General features: G+C 39.3%; 1 protein-coding gene across 4 annotated transcripts; it reads left to right on the forward strand.

Annotated features, from left to right (window-relative positions):
- Positions 1 to 940: 940 nt before the first annotated feature.
- LOC145239652 (uncharacterized) lies at positions 941 to 24,368 on the forward strand. 4 transcript variants are annotated; one of them, XM_080103021.1, is made up of 42 exons: positions 941 to 1,162; positions 5,668 to 5,785; positions 6,062 to 6,114; positions 6,768 to 6,840; positions 6,919 to 7,018; positions 7,433 to 7,530; positions 7,602 to 7,735; positions 7,802 to 8,419; positions 8,946 to 9,065; positions 9,330 to 9,408; positions 9,503 to 9,601; positions 10,160 to 10,317; positions 10,549 to 10,646; positions 10,717 to 10,817; positions 11,117 to 11,302; positions 11,703 to 11,829; positions 14,724 to 14,889; positions 15,165 to 15,342; positions 15,678 to 15,745; positions 16,172 to 16,282; positions 16,345 to 16,441; positions 16,506 to 16,568; positions 16,629 to 16,753; positions 17,114 to 17,214; positions 17,621 to 17,693; positions 17,953 to 18,057; positions 18,130 to 18,192; positions 18,507 to 18,654; positions 19,211 to 19,347; positions 19,544 to 19,564; positions 19,651 to 19,748; positions 20,033 to 20,165; positions 20,239 to 20,353; positions 20,677 to 20,861; positions 20,933 to 21,101; positions 21,331 to 21,472; positions 21,543 to 21,630; positions 21,975 to 22,149; positions 22,552 to 22,666; positions 22,738 to 22,877; positions 22,956 to 23,118; positions 23,395 to 24,368. In XM_080103021.1, the coding sequence occupies exons 1-42, from the start codon at positions 1,121 to 1,123 to the stop codon at positions 23,618 to 23,620; spliced, it is 5,409 nt and encodes a 1,802-aa protein (XP_079959147.1). In that variant the 5' UTR covers positions 941 to 1,120; the 3' UTR covers positions 23,621 to 24,368. The 4 variants fall into 4 exon arrangements, with proteins under 4 accessions (XP_079959147.1, XP_079959149.1, XP_079959146.1 ...); XM_080103020.1 differs by lacking the exon at positions 941 to 1,162 and adding an exon at positions 4,383 to 4,519; XM_080103023.1 differs by lacking the exon at positions 19,544 to 19,564 and having other exon boundaries at positions 942 to 1,162.
- Positions 24,369 to 25,009: the final 641 nt, after the last annotated feature.

Genomic DNA, 25,009 nt, shown 5'->3' on the forward strand with positions numbered 1-25,009 from the left:
CGTTATCTGTGTATCTGCTAGACTAGATCAAATATTAATTTCCTTTGGGGAACGAACTTTGTTATACATTTAGAAGTTCCCAAATTTCGGCACTAATAAGGAACCGAAAAGGGCGAAGGCAAAAACGGAACCTTATACTTTTTCTTCACCACAGTCTTAGTTTTTGGTTTGTTTCACTTTCCGCTAATGCGATTTGGCTTTAGCAACTCAACATACCTCCCCAGAATTGGGCTTAATGCCCGTTTTAACCAGGCACAGAGCAGACAAATGGTGTGGCTTATCTACCGCTGTGTGATGACGTACGACGGGCAAAGCCAACGCCATAATGAACTCCAATTTTGGCTTTACCAAAAACCTTGTTCTTTCCACCTAGCCACAGCGCCTTATAAGGTGTAATGGGTCCCGATTTACTCCTTGCAGTATCCCAAGCACGCGTGCTCAAAACTTCGGATGTTTTTTGTAACAGTTGATTTTGTCTGAGCTTAGGAATTCTTTGGGAGTTTATGTAGTCGCCGAGTGGAATTCCAGGCAGGAGCTGTGACATCACTCGACCACTTGAACTTCTAATCTGGTCGCACGATGCTGATCCCAATCTGGCGTCACCCTGATTTACTTAATTCCGGCTGACTCGAGTCGGTTTAAACAGCAGATTAGTAATGTTAACATCCCCATGGGTGTGTAGCTTGGCACGCCTTGCTATACATCAGTATTATTGAATCGGAGTTATGCAAGATTTTTACAGTATTATTGACATAGGGGTAGACAGTTTTAATAAAATATTCATAAATTTTACATCAAATCCAGAGAGTTTTACAAATTTACAGAGAGTCAGCATTAGTTTATAAACCTGGCAGCACATAACACAAAATAGGTGATGAAAAGTTGAATTTGACACTAATTTATTAAGCTCTTTCCAATTAAGGTTATGTATTCGTTGCCATACTACTTGACATACCAGCGTGACACTGGTTGTCTAACTTGCGGTGATAAGCGGTAGTTAATAGCACGTGTGTTGAAAACGCGTGATAATGACCCTACTGAGATGCTTCTGTAAGTTGCTAGCTGCAACAGTCGGTTGAGCAAACCGATAAAATGCCCAAGACCGAGCTGGGAACCTGAAATGTTGTGGATTTTTCAAAACAACAACATCGCTATGATCAAGGTAAGCTAATTGTAAAGGAAAAATGGCTGTTTGATCTCAAATGAGTGTTAAAGTCCAGTATGCAAAGAAAAATATTTCAGATTTTTTCTGGTTGTTAAGATGCTACATTTTCTTCGAGTTGAGTGTGGTTTTATGCAACCATGCGTTACGTGTAACTGTAACCATAGTGACAGTTAAAAGATCAAAAGGCCTTGTCGTCTGTAAGCATAGTATTATGTTGTAAGTAAGTGTGATATCAGATAAATGTCTGCTTTTGACTAGGTCGCACTTAATAATGACATGGTACTTAACATTAAAGAAATTAAGCTTTTATTTCAAATTTGCCAAGTGCAATGACGACATATACTGAGTATGTGACAAAAATGTCAACGTTGAAGTTTGATTAGAAGTGTGCCTATGAATGCCAGGCAAATCTTTGCATCCATTTATTGAACAGAGTAGACGCTTATGAACAGTAGAGGACTGTGTGTTGTCTTGGTTTGCTAGGTGTTTTGGTGTACTGTTTGTGGAAGAGCAAATGTCTGATTTATGGACATAAATTAACCAAAAGTTGCAGATGCTTAAGCGATGTTACCGCGGCAAGGCCCATATGCAAATGTTGCGTTAAAAACTGTTGCCTAGTTCAGATGGCCAAGTCACACATACTTATACACATGTAAATCTGTACTTCATTTTGTTTTACCGAAATTTCTTCTATTCCCTTTTGTTTTGGACTTTCCACTCATAATATGCTAATGCCCGACATGCGGCTTCTCTTTCCCGCCGTAAATAATTCACCATTCAACGTCTCCACTTAACTGCGACTCGTAAATCCGCCCAGCGTCCATCCAACGTTAACAAAGCGGAGATTGGGGTCACCAGTGGTCAAATTTCATGTTGTTTAATGGTGCGTGACCGCTAAATCGACTGCTGAACGGGAATGCAGAAATCATTTAGCTCGTTAAACGCGTAGAGCCCCATAAGCTGAGTTGTATTTAAGCATTGTTTCAAATAGACAGTTTATTGTATAAAAGCGCATTACAGAATAAGAAAACATGGCTCATGATTTTTTGTATGTTTAAGTGCTTATTTATCTTTAGCAGACGAAAAATGAAACGCTTTGTTTACATGGCGTTTTAGTGAAATTTCAAGAGGTTTTTGGAGCAGTTAAAATGGGTAAAAGAGAACTAAACACTAGTATCAGTATTTGCGAGCGTGGCATAAGCTCTTCCCAGTACGTGGGCATCACAAATATTGCTTTAAATCGAAACTAAATCAGGAAATACCAAGGTTATAAATACCTTGCCAGCCTTATTTCTCAATACCCATCGTCCAATCAGCATCTAGTACTCGGGTCATGTGACGTGCAGATGTCGGCATAAATATTTCATCGCCTTGCGGTCAGGTGTGTGACGCAACAATGCAATCTTGCAAAGTATTATGACGCGTAATACCTCTCCTTCTGCACCTTTGACTTCCCGTCTCGGCAAAACGCTCCCCCCAATTATTTCTTGTGCGCGTTATCTTAAAACAAAGCTACCGTTTCGCCGGATTGTGACGTCACAAACGATCGATGACGACCCAGCGTCAATTATTATCCCTCCATCTGGTACTGTTCAGTTATTAGCCTTCTCTGTTTTGAAAGCGAGTTAGGGTTGTAGCATTGATCTGTTGGGTTCAACCGCACAGTGTTTGTTTAAACTTGTGCAGGCTGCTACTCATCCGTCAACTAGTTAATTTGTTACCAACAGGTTGTCGATCTCAAAGGCTGCGTAGTTGCGGTCGTAGGTAGCAGTTTGTTTTATCTTCAGGGCTTGTGCAACTAAACCTTGTTAGATAGAAAGTGATGCTTGTAGTTTAGAACAAAATGTTAGACTTTTTAGTTGATTCTGTTATTCTGACCAGTCATATTTTTTTATCTGAGTCATATTTTTTTTACTTATATTACACTAACATAAGTCTTTGTTGCACAAACAGTTAAAAGCTGGTGGGACAGCCAAATTAAGTGAGTATGCAATATGGCAATAGTGCCCTTACATATTCGCATTGTCGTTAGTAAGGCAATACCCAATTACGCTTGGCTAGGGTTTGAGAAGAAATGCATTAAGTAGCCTAGCAGTTTACATTAGTCTTAGTAACGATCCGTTTACCTCGCCATCAATCATCGAATGGACATCGATTGTTAATGTAGAATCAATCAGGGTAATCTAACGCAGTATTCGATTGATGGATTACTTGCAATCCATTCAGATATTGCAATTACATATACTACTGTTTTTAAACGTTATGCAATCCATTAAGCTATTCCAATCAGGTTTACTACTGTATAAATAGTTAACAAAGGTATGGGGACATTTCTTGGCATCTATATATTATTTTTAAATATCGGTTAAGTAACTATAGATGTATACAGTGTTATACATTCCCATTTAAAAATCAAAAAAAAAAAGGATTTTAGACGTTTTTTTACATCCCAAAAATCAAAAAGGGTCAGATCTAATTCAACATAGATTTTTATTAACCACTATTGACTACCCTTTAAAGCTTTTGTAGGTCTGCTTGCCGTTCAACAGCGTGGCGGTGGTACTATGCTTCGACAAAAATATTCCACCAATCAGGCAACAGAACACGTCGCCCACATCCGTATCTGTTTACATTTGCCTGACGACGTCTGATTCCGCATAGCTCCATAAATAAGCACTTCTAATATCGATCCTATGTTGCAACATATGACTGGGTCGCCAGCCAGATATGCCCCATGAAAGGCACTCTTGTTTAAAAGCCAATTGAAGTCGTTTGAAAGCCAGTTACATCACTTATTGCAGACAGTGCCCTAATGGAAATGTTTTTCTATTCGAGAGAGTGTGCTAATACAGTATTTAGCTATCAGGAGTTAACTGTAGTGGTAATGCGTTTATAACTGCGAAGACTAATAAGTTGTGTGGTGCAGAAAAGAGAATTTTAAAACTTTAAACGAAAACGCAAATATAGCAGAATATTTAGCATTTCAGTTATCATACGATACAGTTAGATTTGCTAGAATGAGTAATGTAATTGTGAGATTACGGTTTCAAAGTGTGCTTTGATATTATGGAAGGTCCGCGCCTTCAAGCATATCGCGGTTACACGAAATAACTAGCGGTGCGTTCAATTATAATTCAACCTCGAGGTGATGACGTCAAAAACTTCTCTTTTTACTGAAATCTGAACGTTTAACGTGTTTTTTTAGATACAACTATCTATATTATACCTTAGTAGCACTGCTTTTGTTCAAAAATGAGGCTTTAAATAAACGTTTACGAATAACGTGTCGTAGCCATGAATAGGAAAAATGCTTCAACGATGACGTCAAAAAAGTCACGCGAAGTTCAACGCACGGTAAGTATCTATTACGTCACAGTGGTGTCGAAGGGGAAAATTTGACAACAACCAGCCTATTGCCATCGATTTGCTTGCAGCGGTGCCAAATTGGATTTATATTGACTTGACGGGCTTGGACTGTTTTAAACCTTGATTAACGGAAGCGTTGTACTACTTGGCGGGTCGAGTACACGATTGATTTTCTACACTACCTCCCCTAAGCTTTATTTAACTTTCCATATTCCGCGTGGCATTGACCGCATCGCCTACAGTATGTATTTGCTTAGGCCCTGAATATGCCAATCTTACTGTGGAGTTTAGAAGTCCGGGTTATATTCTTGCCCTTGGTCGTGTGTTTCTTCGCCTAAGCTTTTCATTGGTGTGGGTGGTACTGCAACTGTTGCTGAATATTTTTAGGCAGGGTAACAAGCACTTTGTGTGCTCGTGCGCTGTGTGCATGTTTAGATTATGTAATCGAAACTATTGCTTAGTCTTTTATTTGCCTTTGTCTTTGTAAGATTTTTAACTGTAAGAAAAACAAGAAATTTTGACCTTTTTAATGTGTTGAAAAGTAAACACACAAAACATCGAAGCACGTGACTTGTCAATCACACGCTTTCGCTGCTACCGGTGTACGCAGTCAAGCGTATCTCAGGTAACTTGATCCCTTTTAAGTTTTAGCGTCCGCCCTGATGTGGTGTCTGCGGTTTTCCGGCGGACAAATGCGAAAAACAACGCCCTGGCCGTCTACGATATAGTAGTTTACCGCCGAGATTAGAACACAGGCTATATGCCACCTGTAGTGTGCTTTGAAGTCCTGGCCTGTGTTGTGTGTTGCAGTCATGTTTGATAGGCTTTGGACTTTTTTATTATTGTGCCCTACGCTTATGGCATGACATTGCAGTTGACTGAGTCGTTTATGAGGACTGTGTCGTTTATGAGTATAATAGCGCAGAGTGGGCGTTACTTATGGGATTTAACGGCTTCCTTTTCGAATAAGGACTTTGACATTTATGGCCTAGAAATAATGCATTTAATTCCGTTCTCAGCATTTTAGGAAGTGTTTATGGGTTTTTTTCAAGTTTGCTCTGAACTATTGTGCACTTGTTTATGGCAAAGCAGTAGTTCAAGGCTATAGGTTTATCAGTCTTTGTTTTTTTGTGCAGATATACACCGACTGGGCAAACCATCATTTAGAAAAGACAGGAGTAAAGAGGGTAATCCAAGATTTACCGAAGGATATAAGCGACGGCGTCTTGCTTGCTGATATTGTGCAATTTGTTTGTAAGTTTTGTTACATAACTGTTATGGATGCAAACTGGAGCATAGTGGTAAACTTTCTAATTTTATGAAAAAAACAATATTAAAACTTTTTTGATAAAAAAGTTTGCTTAAGACGTAGAATAAAACGTAGACACTTTATTACTCATATTAGAACAGTTGTTCAACACTATGATGTAAATACGAAAATGTGTAGGGTTCCTCGCACTTCATTGGACATTTACATTACAGTACATTAGCCCTATTATAAAAATCATTATTTTTTACGTTGCTTCGCAGGTGGACAACACGTAGAAAGAATACACCCCAAACCAACTACAGCCAAAGAGAAGGTGAGAATATATTTGCGTGTTCTTTTCCAAGGTTCTATCGTTGTGGAACTATATTGCGTTGGCATGGATATCATCTAGACCAGTGGTTCCCAACCTTTTTTGTTACATTCCTCCCTTTGCCCATTTTCGAACTATTCATTCCTCCCCATAAGACGAAAACAGATATAACACAAAAAATTGTAGCATTTTACAATAGACCTTATAATTAGGGACGTCCATTTCAGAATCTTTTACAACCGGGTCCAAAATATAATGGACATAATAATGTATTTTCAAAAATATTCTGCAAGATTTCCGATGTAATGTTTTTTACTGTTTTTTTTTATGAAATTCCTCCCCTAAACTCATAAAATTCCTCCCTAGGGAGGAATTCCTCCCTGGTTGGGAACCACTGATCTCGACTGTAGTTCGAATTTTTTTTGCATCGCATCGTCGGTACAACATTCTGATATTCGGGGAAAAGGCACAGCTTTTTACATTTTAAAGTGACAAAAGTATAATATATTTATGCTGAAACGTACCCTTTTGGAAAATTCTTTTTACAATAAATCTCACAAAAGTGTGACGTATAAGCAGATCTAGAACTCATACTTTAATCAACGCAACTTATCACAAACCACTGCATAATAAGTAACTGCCTATTTTTATTTCAGCTACACAATATCGACCGATGCCTCAAAGTTCTCGAAGCGAATCACGTGGTTTTGAATGACGTCAGTGCACAGGGTGAGTCGGCGTGGTTGCCGTGGTAACGGTCCCAGAGTAAATCTCTTAACCTCGTTCATTGCTGTTTGGCCTCGGCAGGTTTGTACAGGGCCGAGGTAAAGTGTGTGCTTGCCTTGTTCTTTCATCTCTCGCGTTTCAAGCAGAAGGGCAAAGATTTCAAGATGGCCGACACTTGCAAGTAAGTGTGTGGTTAGGGCAGTGATTTTCAACCGGTGTTCCAAGGAACACTAGTGCTCCGTGAAAGATCAGGTGTTCCGCAATTTGCTCCATGGATCACCGGTCGAAATTTACTGGTTAATACAACGGGCGTAAATACCTTTTATGAAAGTAATTTTCCACTAACAGTTTGAATATTCCATCGTTGCCTCATTTCTTGTTGTGTAATTATTAGACTTGTTGTTTAATAATAAGAATGTAATTGCATGCTGAAGTACAATATAGTAGTTGAGTGTGAGCTTGTTTACATTGTTGCATCATTTTCTTAAACTAAGTCGATTGAGTTTAAACATGGCGGCCGTTAATCCTGAAAAACCTTGTGATATGCAGGAAAACTTAGGTTTTGGTATCACTAAGCTTTATCGTTATCGAACAGATCTGGCCAGCGACGGGCGCTTCGTCCTCCAACAAACGTCACAGTAACAAGAAAAAGCAAAAGTTTCAACGCTAACGACAGAAACAGGATTAATCCCCGTAAGTGTTTTTCTATGTCACCTGATATTACAGTACTTTGGTGCCTTTAAAGAACAGTTTTGTTTGTTTAGCGGCGACAGAAGCGACACCTAGTGTTCAAGATGACTCACAAGATGCCGCTGGGTGGCGTAGCAAGTCGATGAGCACCAAGCACACTGCCACCACTAGACTGGTCCCGCCAAAGTCGCATACTAATTCTCTGCAGGTATGAAGTTGTTTTTTTTCCTTTTTTATCTGAATTACTCTATTTTATACCTCTTTGTTATTGCAGAAGCCTCGCATGAGCAGTCCAACCCAGATGCAGCGTCGTCCTGCATCCAGCGCTGGGACTTTGGAGAAAAAGACGCTATCCAAGACACCGACATCTACGCGGACTCGAACCGATGCTGGACGAGCACCAGCAAAATCGACGTCATCGAAGCCAACTTCGGAGAATCACGTGACGTCAAAAAGCAGCAACGGCATTCGTCCTGGTCATTCTGTCAGAACGTTTGGCGAAAACCGCTCAGTGACTTCATCAAAAAGTGCTCGCCCGTCACTCTCGGTGAAATCTAACGGTTGTGAACAACCCAACGGAGTGACGTCAGGAAAAGGCAATGCTGTGACGTCATCACAGTCACGTGCCAAACTGCAAACCCCGTCTGCACAGCAACGCTCCACAAATTTAAAGAAACCGGAAACTGGATCCAAATCCGTCATCAGTCGATTACGTAAGCTCGGCACTACGTCATCAGCTTCTACTACGTCGACAACAGCTCCGCGTTCCACGTCACCTGCGGATAAAAAAATTACCAACGTCACGTCGTCGGCGAAGAAAAGAGCTGAGTCATGCCCGCCAACTTCAAGAACAATGACCACGGCAAAAAGCAGACCGCGAACGTTGAACACGGTACAGAGTTCAATTTGCGTTTTTTTGTGTTTAGGTTTACCGGTTTCTCTTTGACAAAGAGGTGTGACTCAATAGCTGAAGTAAATAGTGTTTGAACTTAACTTGAAATGGTGCAACTTGTGTGAGAAAATTCCTAGAATCTACCTGTGTCAGAGTTGTAAGCAGGTCTAAAATTTGGGCCCGAACCCGAAAATTAAAGCCCGAAGCCTGGCCCGAATCGTTTTGCTGGAGATGCCCGTTTAGGCCCAAAAATTTGATTGCCACGCCTATAAATAAAGAAGACATACATAAAGGACAATAGTAGACAATGGCTTAAACAAGACATTTCAGAGCTGTTGGACATTTGGTTAAGTCCAGCAACTCGCTACTTATCTCGGTACTTCACATTACGGACACAGAACGTGAAGTCAGGCCCTAATTTAACCCATTTGATACAAAAACTAAAGCCTGAACCCGACCCGAAAAGCTCGACCCGACTTACAACTCTGACCTGTATGTCTTATGTAACTATTTGTTGTCTTTGTAGAATGGGCCAACAGAGACAGACGCAAAAAAGAAACAGACAAGTGGAAACAAAACAGGAATCAAATCACCATCAGGACTTAAAATCGTAAAATCATCAATTGGAAAAGCTTTCGGAAACAAGGTAAACAACATAAAACCATCAAGCCAATAAATGATACGTAAGTTGCAGACAGTGCACACTGTTTTAACCTATAAGGTCTCATCAGTGCAGCTGATGACAAGACATAGACCATACTGGTTAGTGTAGCCATCTAACGACACTGGGCATAAACCACAGAGGATACTGGTTCAGCGTTAACTGCTTTTCTGACAAAAACGCCTTCGTTTATAAATTACTAGTGCTGTCAAGGGCATTAATATCAAGAACGTGTTGTTTTTGTTACAGGCTGATGCACGTAACTCGCCTGCTTTAGAGATTTCATCCCCGATTCCTATTATCTCTCCCAAGGATGACGACACCAAAGGTAAGACACTCAGTAATCAAATACATTTCACAGGGTGCAAGAAATCTACAAGTTTGTGCATTGTGTTTTACATCGAAATATATTTCTTTTGCAGATAAACCACCACCTCCTCCACGGGCAGATATGGCAAACGTCATCGAAACGTCATCAAATGCTTCCACGACGTTTGATAATCACTCGGAAAATAATCCAAGTAACTTTCTTGTTTTTGTTACATTTGGTTTATTGCCTGCGCACTTACCAACGGGCGCTAGTGTTTTACTTATCACCTGTTCATCAACTTTATCTGTATATTGTTTTGCCAACTTAAGTTTTTACCTCTATATCGGACCTATTCCTTCTCATAATTGTGCAGGTAGTTGTGAACACGATAACTTTTCCGAAATTGTCACATTTCCACAAAGTATAGAAATGTTAGGATTAGAACGAACGCAAAATCTAAATCGTGAACTTATACTGACTGTCTAAAGAAGTGTTTCTCAAAGTTTTTTGCCCTCCCTTACCAGTTTTGTTGATTTCAAAACGCCCCTGGCAAATAAAGAACTTGTTGACGGTTTAGTTCGACTTATCAAAGACACCAGGTAATCAACTTTAAACAACTTTGAACACCATTGGTCCAAAGCCAGCTATAATGTGTAATTATCACTTAAAAGTGGTCTCATAATATACTGTATAGCTATGTATCCCTACACTGCAATGTATATTGTAAAAATAGACAGAAAATTTAAAAGCAGGCTCGTTTTAATTTCAGTTGATCACGAACCAGTAAGTATTAGCCTGGCATCTCCTCGCACAATCAGCAAAGCTCACAAAACCGCAACCGTCGCTCCCTTTATCCGACACACGACAAATTCTAATAAAAGCAACGAAGTCAAACCGGAGAAACAAATTCCAACCGAAGATCGAGGGGTGAGAGGTTATATTGTTAAGTAGTTGAAAAATTGTCAGTACTCTCATTCGATCTAATGTGACTAAGAAAAGGGTATTTTTTTGTAAAGTTGTAATTCTGCATAGTAAACTGCTCTTTGAAGCAACATATTTTATTCATGGGAATTGACACATCTTTTTATGTGATTATTTCGTAATCTCAAGTCCATAAGACATACCCTAAAACTTGCTTAACTTTGCCTAAAACTGTAGGCCGTCTCAAATGATACGTCACAGAACAGCGTCATCGTTCCTGCTACGTCACCGGCCGAGGCGCGCGAGAAAGCAGTGAAAGGAATCTCTGATTTGAGGTACTTTTTTCAATTATGGATTATTGATTGCTATTTAACTTGATACTTACAACACATGTTTCATTGTCAGACACAACCTTGAGGAAACGATGTCGACCCTACGTAACACGCAGTTACGTCACAAGAAGGGTGGGGCCTTTGAACGGAGAATATCTGCACAATTGGATGGTGGTGGGTTTCTTACACAGTTACTTCTATGTTGGTTTAGTTTCAAGCAAACTTTTACAAAGTTAACTTAATGCTAATACGTCCAATTTTGTGTATCTGCGTTCAATTAATAGGTTTTGATTTCCACTGCTTTTTTTCGATTTTTCCCCGAATCTTTAGCGTTTTGTCTCTTTTGTTTCAAAATTGATTTCTTGCGAAAGGAAAACGTCCAGTCTTTGGAGTATCGCCTGACTTCTGTTAAATTAATAATTATAATAATGAAAATTAAAACTGGTGTCATGTATAAAAATCTTTTTCTTTAGATTACGAGGAACTAGCTTCCAAGATCCCTGACATTCCTCCACCACTTTCATGCGCTACTGCCCTCTGCCGGTCACATCATAATTTACTTTCCTCGCGACAAACGCACACGCTATCTGGTTCAAGCACACCCAAACTTCACGCCGGGGAGACGCTGGGCCATGATTCCGAATACCGTTTTGTTCCTGGTGAGAAAACGATTTGTGTATTTAGTAATAAAAAATCCGACCATCAGTACCATACTTCATGCGTGTATTTATTAAGTAGTGAACGAACACTCTTTGAAACTGGGTTGAAGATGGTGATTATGCCTCCCATATTGACGATATTTTATCGCACAAGCAATACAATTGGTCTGCCGAAGTATCAAGCGTTTTACCTAAGTATTCCAGACACAGGGCGTTGAACGTAAAGCAAAAACAGTTTATTACAAGCGTTAAAACATTCACTTGAAGCTACTGGAAAGTTTTTGAGAAAGGTTTCATATATAATTGATAGAATTTTTGTAAACACTTAACGTTCTTAAAGCTTTCTTATTGCACTGTTAAATGTTAATTTTTAGCTAATTTAGCTTTTTCACATTCTCAGGCCGATTTTCTTCGCTGCAGCGAACTCGTTCCGCCAGATATCCAACGCGCCGAGCGTGGCATGACGTCACTGCCGGTTACGTGAGCGAGGGTGACGCAATCTGTTCCCCTGACGACGAACCAAAAGGGTAAGCGAAATTAGAAAAAATTGTAACACGATGTCGTACGCTGTTAAAAGTAACGGCTTATTACGCAAAACCTGTTTGGCAAATTGCTGCATTAGACTGATTGATTTGGGTTTATTTAATGGGTATGGGCTTAGCATTGTGGACTGGTGTTAGTGAAATTAGTTAATGGGAAGCTTTGTTTTAGTTGTATTGCCGACCACACGTATTTACACATATCTTATAGGTTAGATTTGCCTGAAACCTAAGTTTGTTAATTTTGGGCAGCTCTGTTGTATGATTGTTGATTTCTTTGTTTATTGTGCTGTTGATTGTATTTTTACCACCTTAAAAAGTCTTTTAGACAGTCCTTTGTTGCTGGTCCAACCAAAACTCTTACACATAGAAGCCTAAATTGTAAAACCCTGTGCAATTTGGGGGTCAGGCGATTTTTGCAGTCTCTGGTATGGTTGGTGAAACTGACACATACGTCACACAGAAAAGACTTTGTTTTGCTATTTTAGTATTAATACCTGACCTAGATTTGTTATTGATTGTCCACGTATCAAGGGGCTGGTTAATTTGAATGCACCGACGCATGAAATAGAATAAGCAAGCACTATGAAAGCAGATTTTGAATAATAGAAGCCGTTGTGCAAAGGGTGTGGGATCACCAAAGCACAGCTAATTGGACCTAGCGATCCATTTCCTAACTCCTCCACTACTGTGCTAAAGGGTCAGATTCATTGAAGGTGTATGTGTGAAAAAATCGTCCATTTAACTGCAAGCGTGATACGTTTGACTTTTCGTGCAACTACGGGTTGTGGTATGTGTTGTAAATAATGGCCACCTGTGTGCAAACCGGTGTCAACCACAATTACATACCAGCACTATAAACACTTTTCCGTCCGCATTCATACACCTTTTGCAGCAAAACGTTCTTGGCGAAAAAAATATGCTTCGTTAATTGTGCTAAATCACGTATCAATTTTGAGTAAAATCGGTCATCAAACTGCAAAAAAATCGTCAAAAGCACAATTGCATAGCCGCACTACAAACGTTTTTGTAGCATAAATGACAAGTTATTGACTAGCAACTTTAAACTGATTATTACCGACTGTTCTGCTTAGTTAGCAGTATAAATAGATTGCCATAACAAACCCCAACCCAGCTGTATAATATCGGAAATCTGCCAGTTCATGATTACATCCCAATCTCTATACCACGCCATTGTTTTCCTTTGTTTGCGTTACTACTTTGTTCACGCAAAACTCAGCTGCGAAGGGGTTATTGCTTATCGATCACGTGATCACTAATCCGCCTCGATTGTGACGCGCCCCCTCGGTGTGACGTAACAATCAATCGGCACTGGGCAATGTATTCTTTTTTCCTGCTAGTTTTCGCACTGTGCGCTCGCGTGACCAAAGGCGCGAACTTCGTGGATTCGGTGTTAGTTGCTTGCGTTAAAGAAGGCAGCAAACTTGCGCTTGTATAATGAAAAGGTGTGAAAAGAATTGCGGCAAGGGCAAGCACAAGTCTACTTGAATACAAAGAGTTACTGAGGCGCTAGCTGTTATTGTTCAACAAAAGTTTACAATAGCAATTACATGTAACAGTGTAAGAGATTAGATTGAGTCATTGTTTAGCAATATTTGATCATCGTAAGACGTTCTGTTAAAATAATTTGTTACACTACAAATTAGGTATTATAACAAAAAACAAAATATTTATTTTCATTCTGCTGCTGTTATTATAGAGGCACTTACAGTCGTACAAATTAGTTCAGTCAATGACAAGTTGTTTTCTGTCATTCTGACAACTTGGAAATATTAATACTACGTGGAAATATCGTGCATAGGAAGCCATTGTAATGTTTGAGGCATTTATATTGCAACACTTTTGCATTTTTTTTCAGAAGTTTATTTAGTTATAATGAGGCCGTTTTTTGTGTAGCTTTGTTACTGGTCGGCTAGTTTTTAAAGGCAGCATATAAAATTAACTTATCTAATCAAATATAAATGTATTTCGGATTACTAATTTTTTGTCGTGTTCCTAATTCAATCTTACCAACAAATTTAACATGACAAATTACCGAAGCATAACATGCTCATCCGCTTTTTTGTGTCTCATCACGTGACTTTTATGTCCGGCGTCGCTATTGACGTCCAACTTGTCGTAAAATAACAAATGTCTCATTGTCATTTATTGGTCGGTTGACGAGCTTGTTTGGTGCCTGGGATTGAAAGACTTGAACCGTTGCTGGGACATTGTATTTCCAAAGATATAAGCGAAGTTCAACGGTTTCTCACAATTTTGCGAATACTGGCGCACAGTTTTTGGATTTATTTAATAATTGAAAAAAAAGTGGGTGAACAAAAGTGTGCCGCGCAATGTAAGTAGGAAATTTCGTTGCATTTGTTACGGGGGGTTAAAACAACATGGTTGTATATCAAATGCTGTGCTCGACATTCAGCAACCAGAAAGGAAATAGTCCAGCAAAAGTTAAGCAGGATTTCAGCAGAAACGGGATTAGTGAGCTCTGTTGTTCGTAATCCCTTGGTATTTAAACTTTCGGAAATACCGACTGCCCTTGTTTTAAGCTTATCCCTAATGCCCTTTCGTCAATGTATAACTTTCCCGTCAAGGGAAATTTACGAAAAGTTTTATGGCTTGTTTTACAACTTTCACTATTAAAATCAAGTTTGAAAATGTTTTATTGAACAATTCCCACATCGCCTTTGCGGTGTAATGAGCTTGTGACGTATATTAAGTACAGCTGTATTTTAATACATTTTTTACCTGATGCAGTCTTATAGTCTAATGCAGCTTGTTTGTTACATTATGTCATTTGCAATGTGAAACATGTCTGATAACATCATTAAAAAGCACTTTTATGACTCCGCAATTTTTGTTTTTAGTTTTGATGACGCAAGCAGCGTTAGCAGCTGTGACATCAGCGACTGCATTGCTGACGTAAGCACGGACGAGTTGTCGTCTTGTAACAATTCTCCATTCCGCAAACCAAGTGTTGGAAAGCAAGAAGATTTGACTAAATTGTCATTGGCGTCTGCAACTTCTACCATGGTAAATTACAAGAAATTTGTTCAACTTTCAGTTTACTCAAATAAACGTATCTAAATCATCTTTTCAACCCATTTTACATCTTTTTGCATTTGCTAATCGAAAAGTTTGTGGTGGTCGTTTCTGGCATTACAATTATTTATAAAAGGTCTGAGAATGAAAATGTTATGTTTTTTATGGTGCGAAGTCACATTGAAATAAACAAATCATCATTTTGTAAATTATTTAGTCACATTCGTCTTAAAAAAGCCACAAATAATTCATTCGTTATTCTACAGGCCATCGATCGCTCTTCCAAGGGCTTGATCTTTGCAAAGAAAAAGGGCACGGGAAAACCCCCTTCTGGCAAAGCTGGGATGAAAATTCCTGGTTCTAGTGTAGTGGGGAGCAGATTGGCTTCCAACACTTTGTCGCAGAGTCCCACTAACGCATCCAGTCCTCTGCAAAACATTGGAGGTAAAATATGGAAGTAAATTTGAATTTTAGGTCAAATTTAAAAAGATAGTTTTAAACTGAATATTGTCCATCGCATACCAAGCTTTTGTTGAGCAACTATTTGTCGCAGCAAGAAACGTACGCTAGTTGCAACGATCTATACCATTAACAATGTATTTGTTACACCTATGTAACGGAATTAAACTTGAATTTAACCTTTAAAAGTGTGCAAGTTCTTTTATGCAAAGTGTTTTTGAATTTAAGCAATTACTTGTTTTACTGCAGCTGAGATACCTTATTTGCTCAAATCAAGATGTGACTAAACATTTATTTTTCACATTTATATACGCTTACAGCTCAAAGAGGTACCCTCGCGTACAGAAGCCTGCCACGACCGACCAAGAGCAGACTGCAAGAGGATAGGGTAAGTCCCACTTGACTGCAAAAAATCTTTTCCCATACCGCAATCCACCGGATTGTTGCCAGAGAATTATCTCACGCCATATCCCCTTGACACCTGTACATTTTAGACGATCAATTCCTGCGATTAAGTGTTCATACTCTTTCTAGCTTCTTATGTGGTCCAATTGGAGCAATGCAAAATCGAATTACCTTTGTTAAGATTCAAATCTTCCCAGTGTCAGTCTTTGTTTTGAAAAGTCATATTCTATATGGCTGTCTAATGTAGTGTTTTATTAACTTTTTTTACCCCAATGTGCACTTAACGCAGGCTTAAGGTATTTTTGAAGATTTGACAGTAATGAAAATTTGCGTTTAAAGCCAATCCGTTTCTTGATTGACAAGTATGAAGTACCGAATAAGTTGCTTAAGTTGCATTGTATATGTGCAGACTTCGTCAATCGCCGATTTATCTACGAATAACAACCTTTCGACATTCAAACGGTCTCCATCTTTGCAGAAGCTACTAAGTCTTAACACAAAGTCCAAACAGCCGCCACAGGTAACCATCAAAAATATTTTAAAAATTGTACTGTACTCTTCAATTTTATCGTTTTTTTAAAGGACGTTCCAACCTCTCCAACCTCAACTAAATCCGTGGTGCTCAATAATCCTCATGTGACGTCACCACCTACCACGTCATCGTTCGTGACGACATCAAGTAAGTTTGAGGTTTGAGATTTGAAATAATGTATTGGTTTGGTTTTGTAACAAATTTTTTTTAGGTACCTCGCCATCCCCTAATAAACTGGAAAGAAGCCATTATAATAGTTTAGGTCGACAAAAACGTAAGTAACAAAGTTTTCAAAAGTTACCTTTTGTGATTTTATTTTGTTGCTTTCCTTTAGATTCTACTCCGTCTCAGCTTAGCTCGTCTCCTTTGTCGTATCTCAGTCTCCCACGTCGATCAACGACCGCAAAAACCGAATCGCCCAAAAAGACGGCCACCACACCGCAAGGGACGACCTTTATGGTAAGTTCAGAACAAGCAGGGCAAATAAACAGATTCCTGATTTACCTTTTGCTGAACTTGCTGCTATTTTACAGATAATATTATTGTTCCCACGGTTTCTAGTCAAATTGTAGCCTCTAATCTGCATGGCAAATGTTGATGTAAATTTGTTGTTATATAAACGCCCTCTTATCGGACCATCATAAATTGACCTACTTTTACCATGCCACTTGTACGTTGTTACATGTGCCTGTCACAATTTATTTTCTCATCCGGGGCGAAATTTTGATATTGAAGTGTTAGTGCTAATACTTGTTGGTGATATTCTGGTGTTAGTTTTTAGATAAACACACTTACAAGTTTTCTTCTCGAAATTTTCAGAGCATGGACATTCTCACCACCCCGTCGTTGTACTTGGATGAAACGGCTTCCATAACCGACCCTGGTGGTCTCTTCGTGGAAGGAAATCGACTTTCATACAGGTACTGCGTGTTCAAGAATCAATCACCTATCATTTCTAACATTTCAAACCAGCAGGATTTGGCTTCCCATAGCCGGCGGGCCGGATTCACTTCGCCAAATAAAATTTTACTTGACTCATGGGAACGTGCCTATAATTTACTACACTTTATCTGTGCTCTTTTACAGACAAGTGTTTTGTTTCACCATAATTGCGAGATATAATGTTAACTGCAAATGCAAGTTAGAAAAAAGATTAAGAGTAATTGATTGATTTTCGAACCACTTTTCGCAATTTTTTACATAAAATCTCTCTAGCTAACAACGGGACGATCTAATCAAATATACAAAAATATCAATAACATGATAAACAATGAAAGAACGGAATTCAAAATGAAAAACTAAACTTCATACGCCAATGTTTTACAGAGGAGATGTAAGCGACTGGCCACTTCCAACTTTGCACAACACCAACACCATTGCAGCCTCCAGTCCCAACGTGGTGAGAAAAAATTATTGATCAAATTTTTTCACTTAAAATAGATCTTAGTAGATCTATATTTTAAGCCCAAAAGGCGCCCTGGAAGATTTTCAGCAGCTACTTTTACCAAATATTTGATAAATTTGGCACAATTAAGCTTAGTTGAAAAAAATTGCAATGAGCACTTGATACTATTCATTACCACCACGTGTATTTCCGCAAAGTTGTCATAAGTATGACGTTTGGTGGCCACTTTAAAACTATTTTATCTATTCTGTAGAATCGGTCCACTAAAGAAGTGACACAGTCAACTCAAAGTCTTTTTCACGAGAAGAGCAAACGTTCCAATTCGCTTATGTCCTCGACTCCGTCTTTGTACAGCGTGGTAAGTGGACTAATATCAAATTTTTGAAGGTTACATTTCAGCATTTTTATATTTTTTTGTGTTTTTTTGCAGCAATCTACAAATCTCGGATCCAGTGGTGAAGAACGAAACATTCAAAATCAGCTCAATTCGAGTGTAAGTTTTCATTTTTGCACAACAAACATTACCTAAACCCATAACCACAGTAAAATAGTAAGCCGTTTTGTCTATTAGCCATACAACCGAAGAACAAGACACGATAAACACAAAAAAATGCACATTGAAAAAATAAAAAAATGTATTTATAGTCAGATAAAAATTGTACCGATAAAATATTCAGATTTTTAGAAAGAAAAAAAAAAACATATTGTTTTCCAGATAAAAAATTTACCGAAAACTGTATGCAAATTTGCAACAAAACAAAAAAATACGGAAAAGTTGAGATTTTACCGTTTCAATTTTGTTAACAGGCGAAAGTTGTCAGTGCGTTTGAAGAAAGCTTGTCGAGCATGAACTGTCGCTTGAGGGAGCTCTCGGTCTCGGCTGAACAGAAAGACTCCGAGCTTCAGGAACTGAGATCTACTATCGAATCACTCAAGCACAGTCAATCACCAGACGGTTAGCCGCTTGTTTGTTAATTTGTTAATCAGCTGAATTCAAGCTTTCAAACCACATGGAACTATATCTATGACTGATTCAGACATCTTGTCCAGCTATACTTGAGTCGTTTATATTCTTGTCTGTACTCAAAACCTTTTTTCATTTTCTTGAAAAATAATGATTTTTTTAACCCGAACATTTAGCATTCCCGCATTCCAAAGGAATTTGGTCTCTTCTGGTTTAGAACCCTTATCTTAGATGATATTGGGCTTTTTGTTTGTTTGTTTTCCACTTTAAATGTTTTTTTGTCTAAAGTGGTTTCTAAATTGGGTACAATACCAAACTTAATTCTTCCACAGTCTTTTAGTACCACTTGTAAGAAGGACTAAAATGGGACCCAATTTTGTTAAAGGCGGTTTAAAAGGTTTGAAAGTTTTTGAAATTTCCACTAAAATAGGCCCGAGTGCGAAATAGGGCCCTAATTGTGCAAATTAGGCCCGGGCCGAACCGAAAAGCCTAGCCCTGTGCGATGATCGAAAATGCTATGTGTTATTGAAACTGATCTTATTAACAGGTGATTGGTCCAGCACCACTTCATCGCGCCTGAGGAAGAAACCATCGTGTGGTTCACTGTCCAGTATTAGTTCAAAGACAAGTGTGTCCAGTATAGGAAGCACAGAGGATGGAAAAAGCAAGAAGAAAAAACACTGGGTGAGGATTTGTAATGCTTTACATGCAAAGTATAAAAAACTGTCATACTATGTCAGCATATTATGTTTGGCTTTTTCTTGTAAGGCTTTTATTTAAAATTTCTGAACCCATCCTTTTATGAGTTGTCTCTTATATTAAGTGCTATTCATATATATTTTTTGTTTTGTAAATGGTTTTACTGTTTTCATGCTGCAAGGCTAAAGGAACTGGCGAAAAGGTAATATAGCTACAATAATTGCTTTGTCTGTGGTAAAAAAATGATGTTTCGACACTTTAATTCTCATTCCCTGTTTTTTTTCACAGCTTAAGGAATCCCTTAAAACTGCCTTTAAGCGAAAATCGAGACCTAATCTTTCAGCTGAACTCGAAGAAGCCGAAATCAATCTTGTCGAAACCACTGGGTATGATTTCTTGTTCCAATATTAGATCTTTCGGCTAATATAAGCCTTTTTAAGTGCTAAGCAAAGACTGTTTTTGTGACTAGTTTTACGGCCGAAATCGAAGTCAAAAGCGACATGTTATATTATTCAAATGTTTCAAACGTTAAATGTTCATGTCATCATTAGTCACAGGCCGTTATATTTTTCATTAAACTTATGAACAGATCCGTGTATAGTGTCCCAATGACTGTCTGGTACTTCATTTTAATGCAGTTTCATCTAACAATGCGTTTATCACAAACTAGAGAGTCCGATGTAGTCACCAAACTCCGCGAGGAACTTCTAAACAAAGAAAGAAAGTTGACTGACATCCGCTTGGAAGCTTTAACCTCCCAACACCAACTGCATCAAATGCAAGATGCCATGCAACGTATGAGGGTACGTAGTGTCTTATGACGTCACTAGGCTTGCGTCATAATATCGTGACGTCATCGTTTGTTGTTGTTTGCAGTCGGAGATGGAATCGCTGAGAACGGAAAACGAGCGATTGAGTCGAATGGGATCGTCGACCCTTTCGCTCGATTCTATTTGCCAAGATGCTAGAAGAAGTTACGCAAATTTGTCGGGTAAATTTGTGATGGATTATTTGTAGTGGTAGTGTAGAGTAGTGGTACTATAACTGAGGTTCTCAATTACCTCGGCACTTTCGATGGATAGTTAGATTATTAGTATATTGTTTAGTCTTTGACGTCATCTTTCTGTGACGTCATAGTTTTCGTTTTTTGGGGGCTGGAAATAAGATTATTACAATTTTCTCAGGGGTAACGAGCATGAAAAGGTTAATTTACACTGATTTAAAGAATTTATAGAAACTTGTTTGAGGATCAAACTGATTAATGTAAAAGGAGAAACAGTAGAAATCACCCTAACTATTCTATCTGTTTTGTAGCTTCGGACTTCAGTTTAAACCGGGACACTTCGGGAATTCGACTCACCGTCACGCTTAACTACCCCTATCACGTGATGCACGATGACGATGGTAACGTTCCTTTCTGTGACGTCATTGGCGTTTGTTACGTCACGCGGGCGATCACTTGGCGTCAGCTGGACAATAAAGTCCGACAAGTTTTTGTGGTAAGTTATAAAATCCACGTAATGACGTCATCCTTTTGACGTAAATTTGACCCTCATCTTTCGCTTTACAGGAATACTGCTGCAAAATCGACCCCGCGAACCGTCTGGGTCTGGACTCAGGCATTGTAACGTCATACACTGTTGGCGAGGTGTCACGTGACATTGGAGCGGAGACTCCCGAGCTGCTGCCGTGTGGTTATATTGTCGGAAGTGTGGACAGCATCTCACTGGATGTAGCTGGTACGTACTTTTGTAAACGTTAATATGTTTGACAAACACCATGCCCACAGCCACAAAGCATGTATTAATGTTCATAAAAATACACGCCCCTATAAAGGGCGACATCTTCTTTATGTAGAAACTGATATTTTTAAACCTACGAGTAAATCCCACTTCTAAAACATAGCTTTGTATCTCCACCATGTAAGCTATATTCGTTCTGTAGTACCAAATATGTTTTTCCATTTAGAATGTTACTCAATCGAAATGATGTCTCTGGAACTTTTGGTCGACCGCGAGACAATAGATCGTTACTGCCGCTTGGTGCTAGAACACGGCCGAGTAATGTTAAGTGGGCCAACCGGGACTGGAAAATCAACCCTGGCTAAAAGGTTGGTTACATACACAGCACAACACGCATACGAGTGTTCCTGTAAAATTAATGGTTCGATTTCTTCTTAGATTGGCTGAGCATATTGTCAGGAAAGTCCCAAAGAGAGTTGGAAAAGACTCGATCGTACACCTCGATCTAAAACACCGCAGCGAAAGCGTAAGTGAATTTTAATATCAGCTAAGATGAATATATTTATACTGGTATCAGCCCTATACTCATCCATAAATCATAGTAACCTAGGCCGATTGAAGGCGTAATACCCAATCAAGCCGGTGTCCCAAGCATTCCCATATAGCAAGACACAGGCTAAAAAAATCTAAACAGTGAATTCCAACATGATCGCAAGTAAAAACTGCAAGTGTTTTTATCTGCGCTCAGCATTTCATGTTCGCGATTTGACCAAAAAAACAAAAAAGACCAAAAAAGACCAAAAACTCTGGTACTGATTAAACTAGTCTACCAGTCACGTGACTTCAAGAATATTTTTCATCACGTGACAGGACATTAGGGACTACTTACATCGTCTGTCCGAGGATTGTTCGAAACCGGAGAGCTGCGGAAGAGAAATTCCCGTTGTGCTGGTGCTTGATGATCTTCAGCGTTCTCCGTCCCTGAATGAAGCTTTCCATCCCCTGCTCACAGCAGCAGCTCATTCGCAGCTCCCATACCTGATAGGTAAGTAGACTTTGTTTAGGAACAATCTGACGTGCAAGCACTTCACACTCCTGGCCTATATTAAATATGTATGTTCTTCCATCAAGCAAAAAATATCTTAAAAATTTCTCAATCTGGTTGTGTCGGTTAGCTTGGTTTGTGTGTAATTAACACTGAAGGGCCTTATCGTTTGTTTTGTGACTTAAAATACTAGGATCGAGTCCACCCCAGTACCTAAACAACGCTGCGCCATGTGTGTACACGCCTCTGAATAACTACTCTACTGTGCTTTTTGATACGTGCAAATCATACGACAATAATAATAACACATGTGTTTTTGTTTGTATTTTATCACTGCTTACTTGTACCTACCATATAGTTATCAAATGAACACGAATTTAATACTTTCATGATCTTGTTTAGGAGTTGTGCAACAAAACCAGGGTGCATCTGATCTCGAACTCCATCAAGAATTCCGTTGGATCTTGTGTTCAAACCACGTCCCTCCAGTCAGCGAGTTTCTTGCGCGGTCTTTAAGGTATGTGTAAACAAAATACTAAGCAAAAATCCCACATGATGGGCAATGGTAAAATGTTTCCTTGGTTGCAGAAAATCCCTGCACTTGTGGGAGGAAAGGCACAACAAAACAGCTGATGACATCATAGTGCGATTAGTGGAATGGCTTCCTCAGTGTTGGAAGCAGGTCAACGTCTGCATCGAGGCTAACAATTCCGCTGACGTCACCTTAGGTTCGTAATAAAATAATCCCAATGATATAGGTTTTTCATGTGCATTGTCAACAACCTGTATTTTTTTGCGACCTTTAGGTCCAAGAATGTTCACATCGTGTCCCATGGAGGCCTCTAGCTCCCTCGCGTGGTTTCGCGACTTGTGGAACTTCAGCATCGTCCCTTACGTAATTTCCGCTGTGAAACAGGGCCGAAAACCAACCAAAGAATGGGTGGATCCCCTAATGCGGATCAAGGACAGGTCAGCACTCTAGACAAGTTTTTTTAACTAATGATTTTTAACTAAATGACGTAACTAATTTTTAAGCCCTATTTATCCAGGTATAAAAACACAAATGCAGTATGCTTGAATCTAAACAGTTTTGAACTTGTCTTTGAAGCTGGCCTTGGTTCGATAGGTCAGCACTTACGACAGCATTTTTTACAACTTTAAAGATATTTTCATGCCCTTTTAACATAGATGTGAAAACCCTATGGCCACTTCAAATTTTAAACATTTTGAAACTTACACTTGCAGTTGGCCCTGGTCTGCTCCTTGTGATCTGATTCCGATTCGAGCCGAAGACGTAGCACGGGATCCAGATGGCGCCACGCCCACTGCCCCACCCACTCAGTCGGGGGATCCTCTGCTGAACATGCTGATGAAACTGCAAGAAGCAGCCGCAACAAATTACGAGAGCGACACTAGTCATGACGACGCCTTCGAACGATCCCTTGATCGCGCGCTTGGTGACCTCTCTTGACGAAAAAGTAGCGTTCAACAAGACTTTCGGAGTTTCATTTTTCTTTGCCAATATGCCACAATATTTGAAGCCGAGCTGTTAATTGACTTTTAGCAATTAAAACTTTATTCACAGACGCATTTTTGTGAGACACGAATCGGAAATAGAACGTACAATGTTTGTGACGTCATTATGCGTCCTTTTCTGCAATACAGATGATAATTCCTATTTATTTTATTTTCCCCTTCACTGTCCTTGCGTTCGCCTAATCAAAGTGCTTTTCCCGCAATACCTGAGTTTTGCGTTTTCTGTTTTCCTTCCGACTGTGTTTGCCGCCTGCTTATGACGTCATATAGGCCTATTTTACGCTTTCCAGTGCTGGGTGCTTTTCTGGTGGTGGCACTTGGTGCATTGCATCTGTTTTAAACTGAGTTTTACAGTTGGAGTACGAGGATTTTCTTACACTCGCCGTATGTGATGAGTTTTATTCAATTTTATGATATATATTTATCTATTTTAGCGGCGATACTGGTCTTCCAAGTTTACTTGACTCATAAACTCAATTAAAATCTTAAACTTCCCAAACAGAAAAGCAGTAGGATGTTTATTACCTGCCTGGACCAGTTCATATAACAAACCAAGTATTGCAGTTTTTTTTGCATCGTTGGCTGCACCGTTTTCTTTTTTTCACATTCTTCACTTACTTTTTGTTTCTGCTGCGGACACGTTGCCATGGTGACACTGTGTAATAAAAGCGCGCGGGTCGTTATCCTGGTTCCACTTGTTTGGATTGCCCTACCACATATCGACGCTACCCTCGAAGAGAGCCGCCTTTGTATTACCGCGGGGATTGTGGGTCCTGCAGTATGACTATATCTCGTGGATGTTGTAAAATTTGCTCTTGAAATTTCTGTGTGATGGAGAGTTGTAAACGGGCCTAAAATTTGAGCCCGAACTCCAATCGTTTTTGAGAAGCCTGTTTAGGCCCGAAAGTTTGATTGACAGGCATATACATTACACCCTCAGAAATGACTAAAACAACAAACACACTAGCCAATTGGCCTTGAACAAAGCGTTTTAGGGCTGTTTGACATTTGGTCAGTTCGAGCATCTGTCTACTTAGCTAGTTAAATTTACTCAAAAAATACTGTCAACAGTGTAAAGTCAGGCCCAAAATCAAGCCCTTATCTTTAAAGAAACGTCCGAACCCGGCCCGACTGGTCTCATAAACAAAGTCTCAAATATGGTCGGTTGAAATAAAGTTGAATAACAAACAAATAGGAGGTTATACATCAGATCCTGGAACGTGAATACCGAATGAGGAAACATACTTCATCATACATCACACGTTCAAGGCAAATTGGAAGTGGCCCTTGCCAACTCCCTAGTAACGGAAGTAATTCGTATTGC

Source organism: Phallusia mammillata, chromosome 7, assembly GCF_965637545.1.
Source record: "Phallusia mammillata chromosome 7, kaPhaMamm4.hap1.1, whole genome shotgun sequence".
Taxonomy (NCBI): Eukaryota; Metazoa; Chordata; class Ascidiacea; order Phlebobranchia; family Ascidiidae; genus Phallusia; species Phallusia mammillata.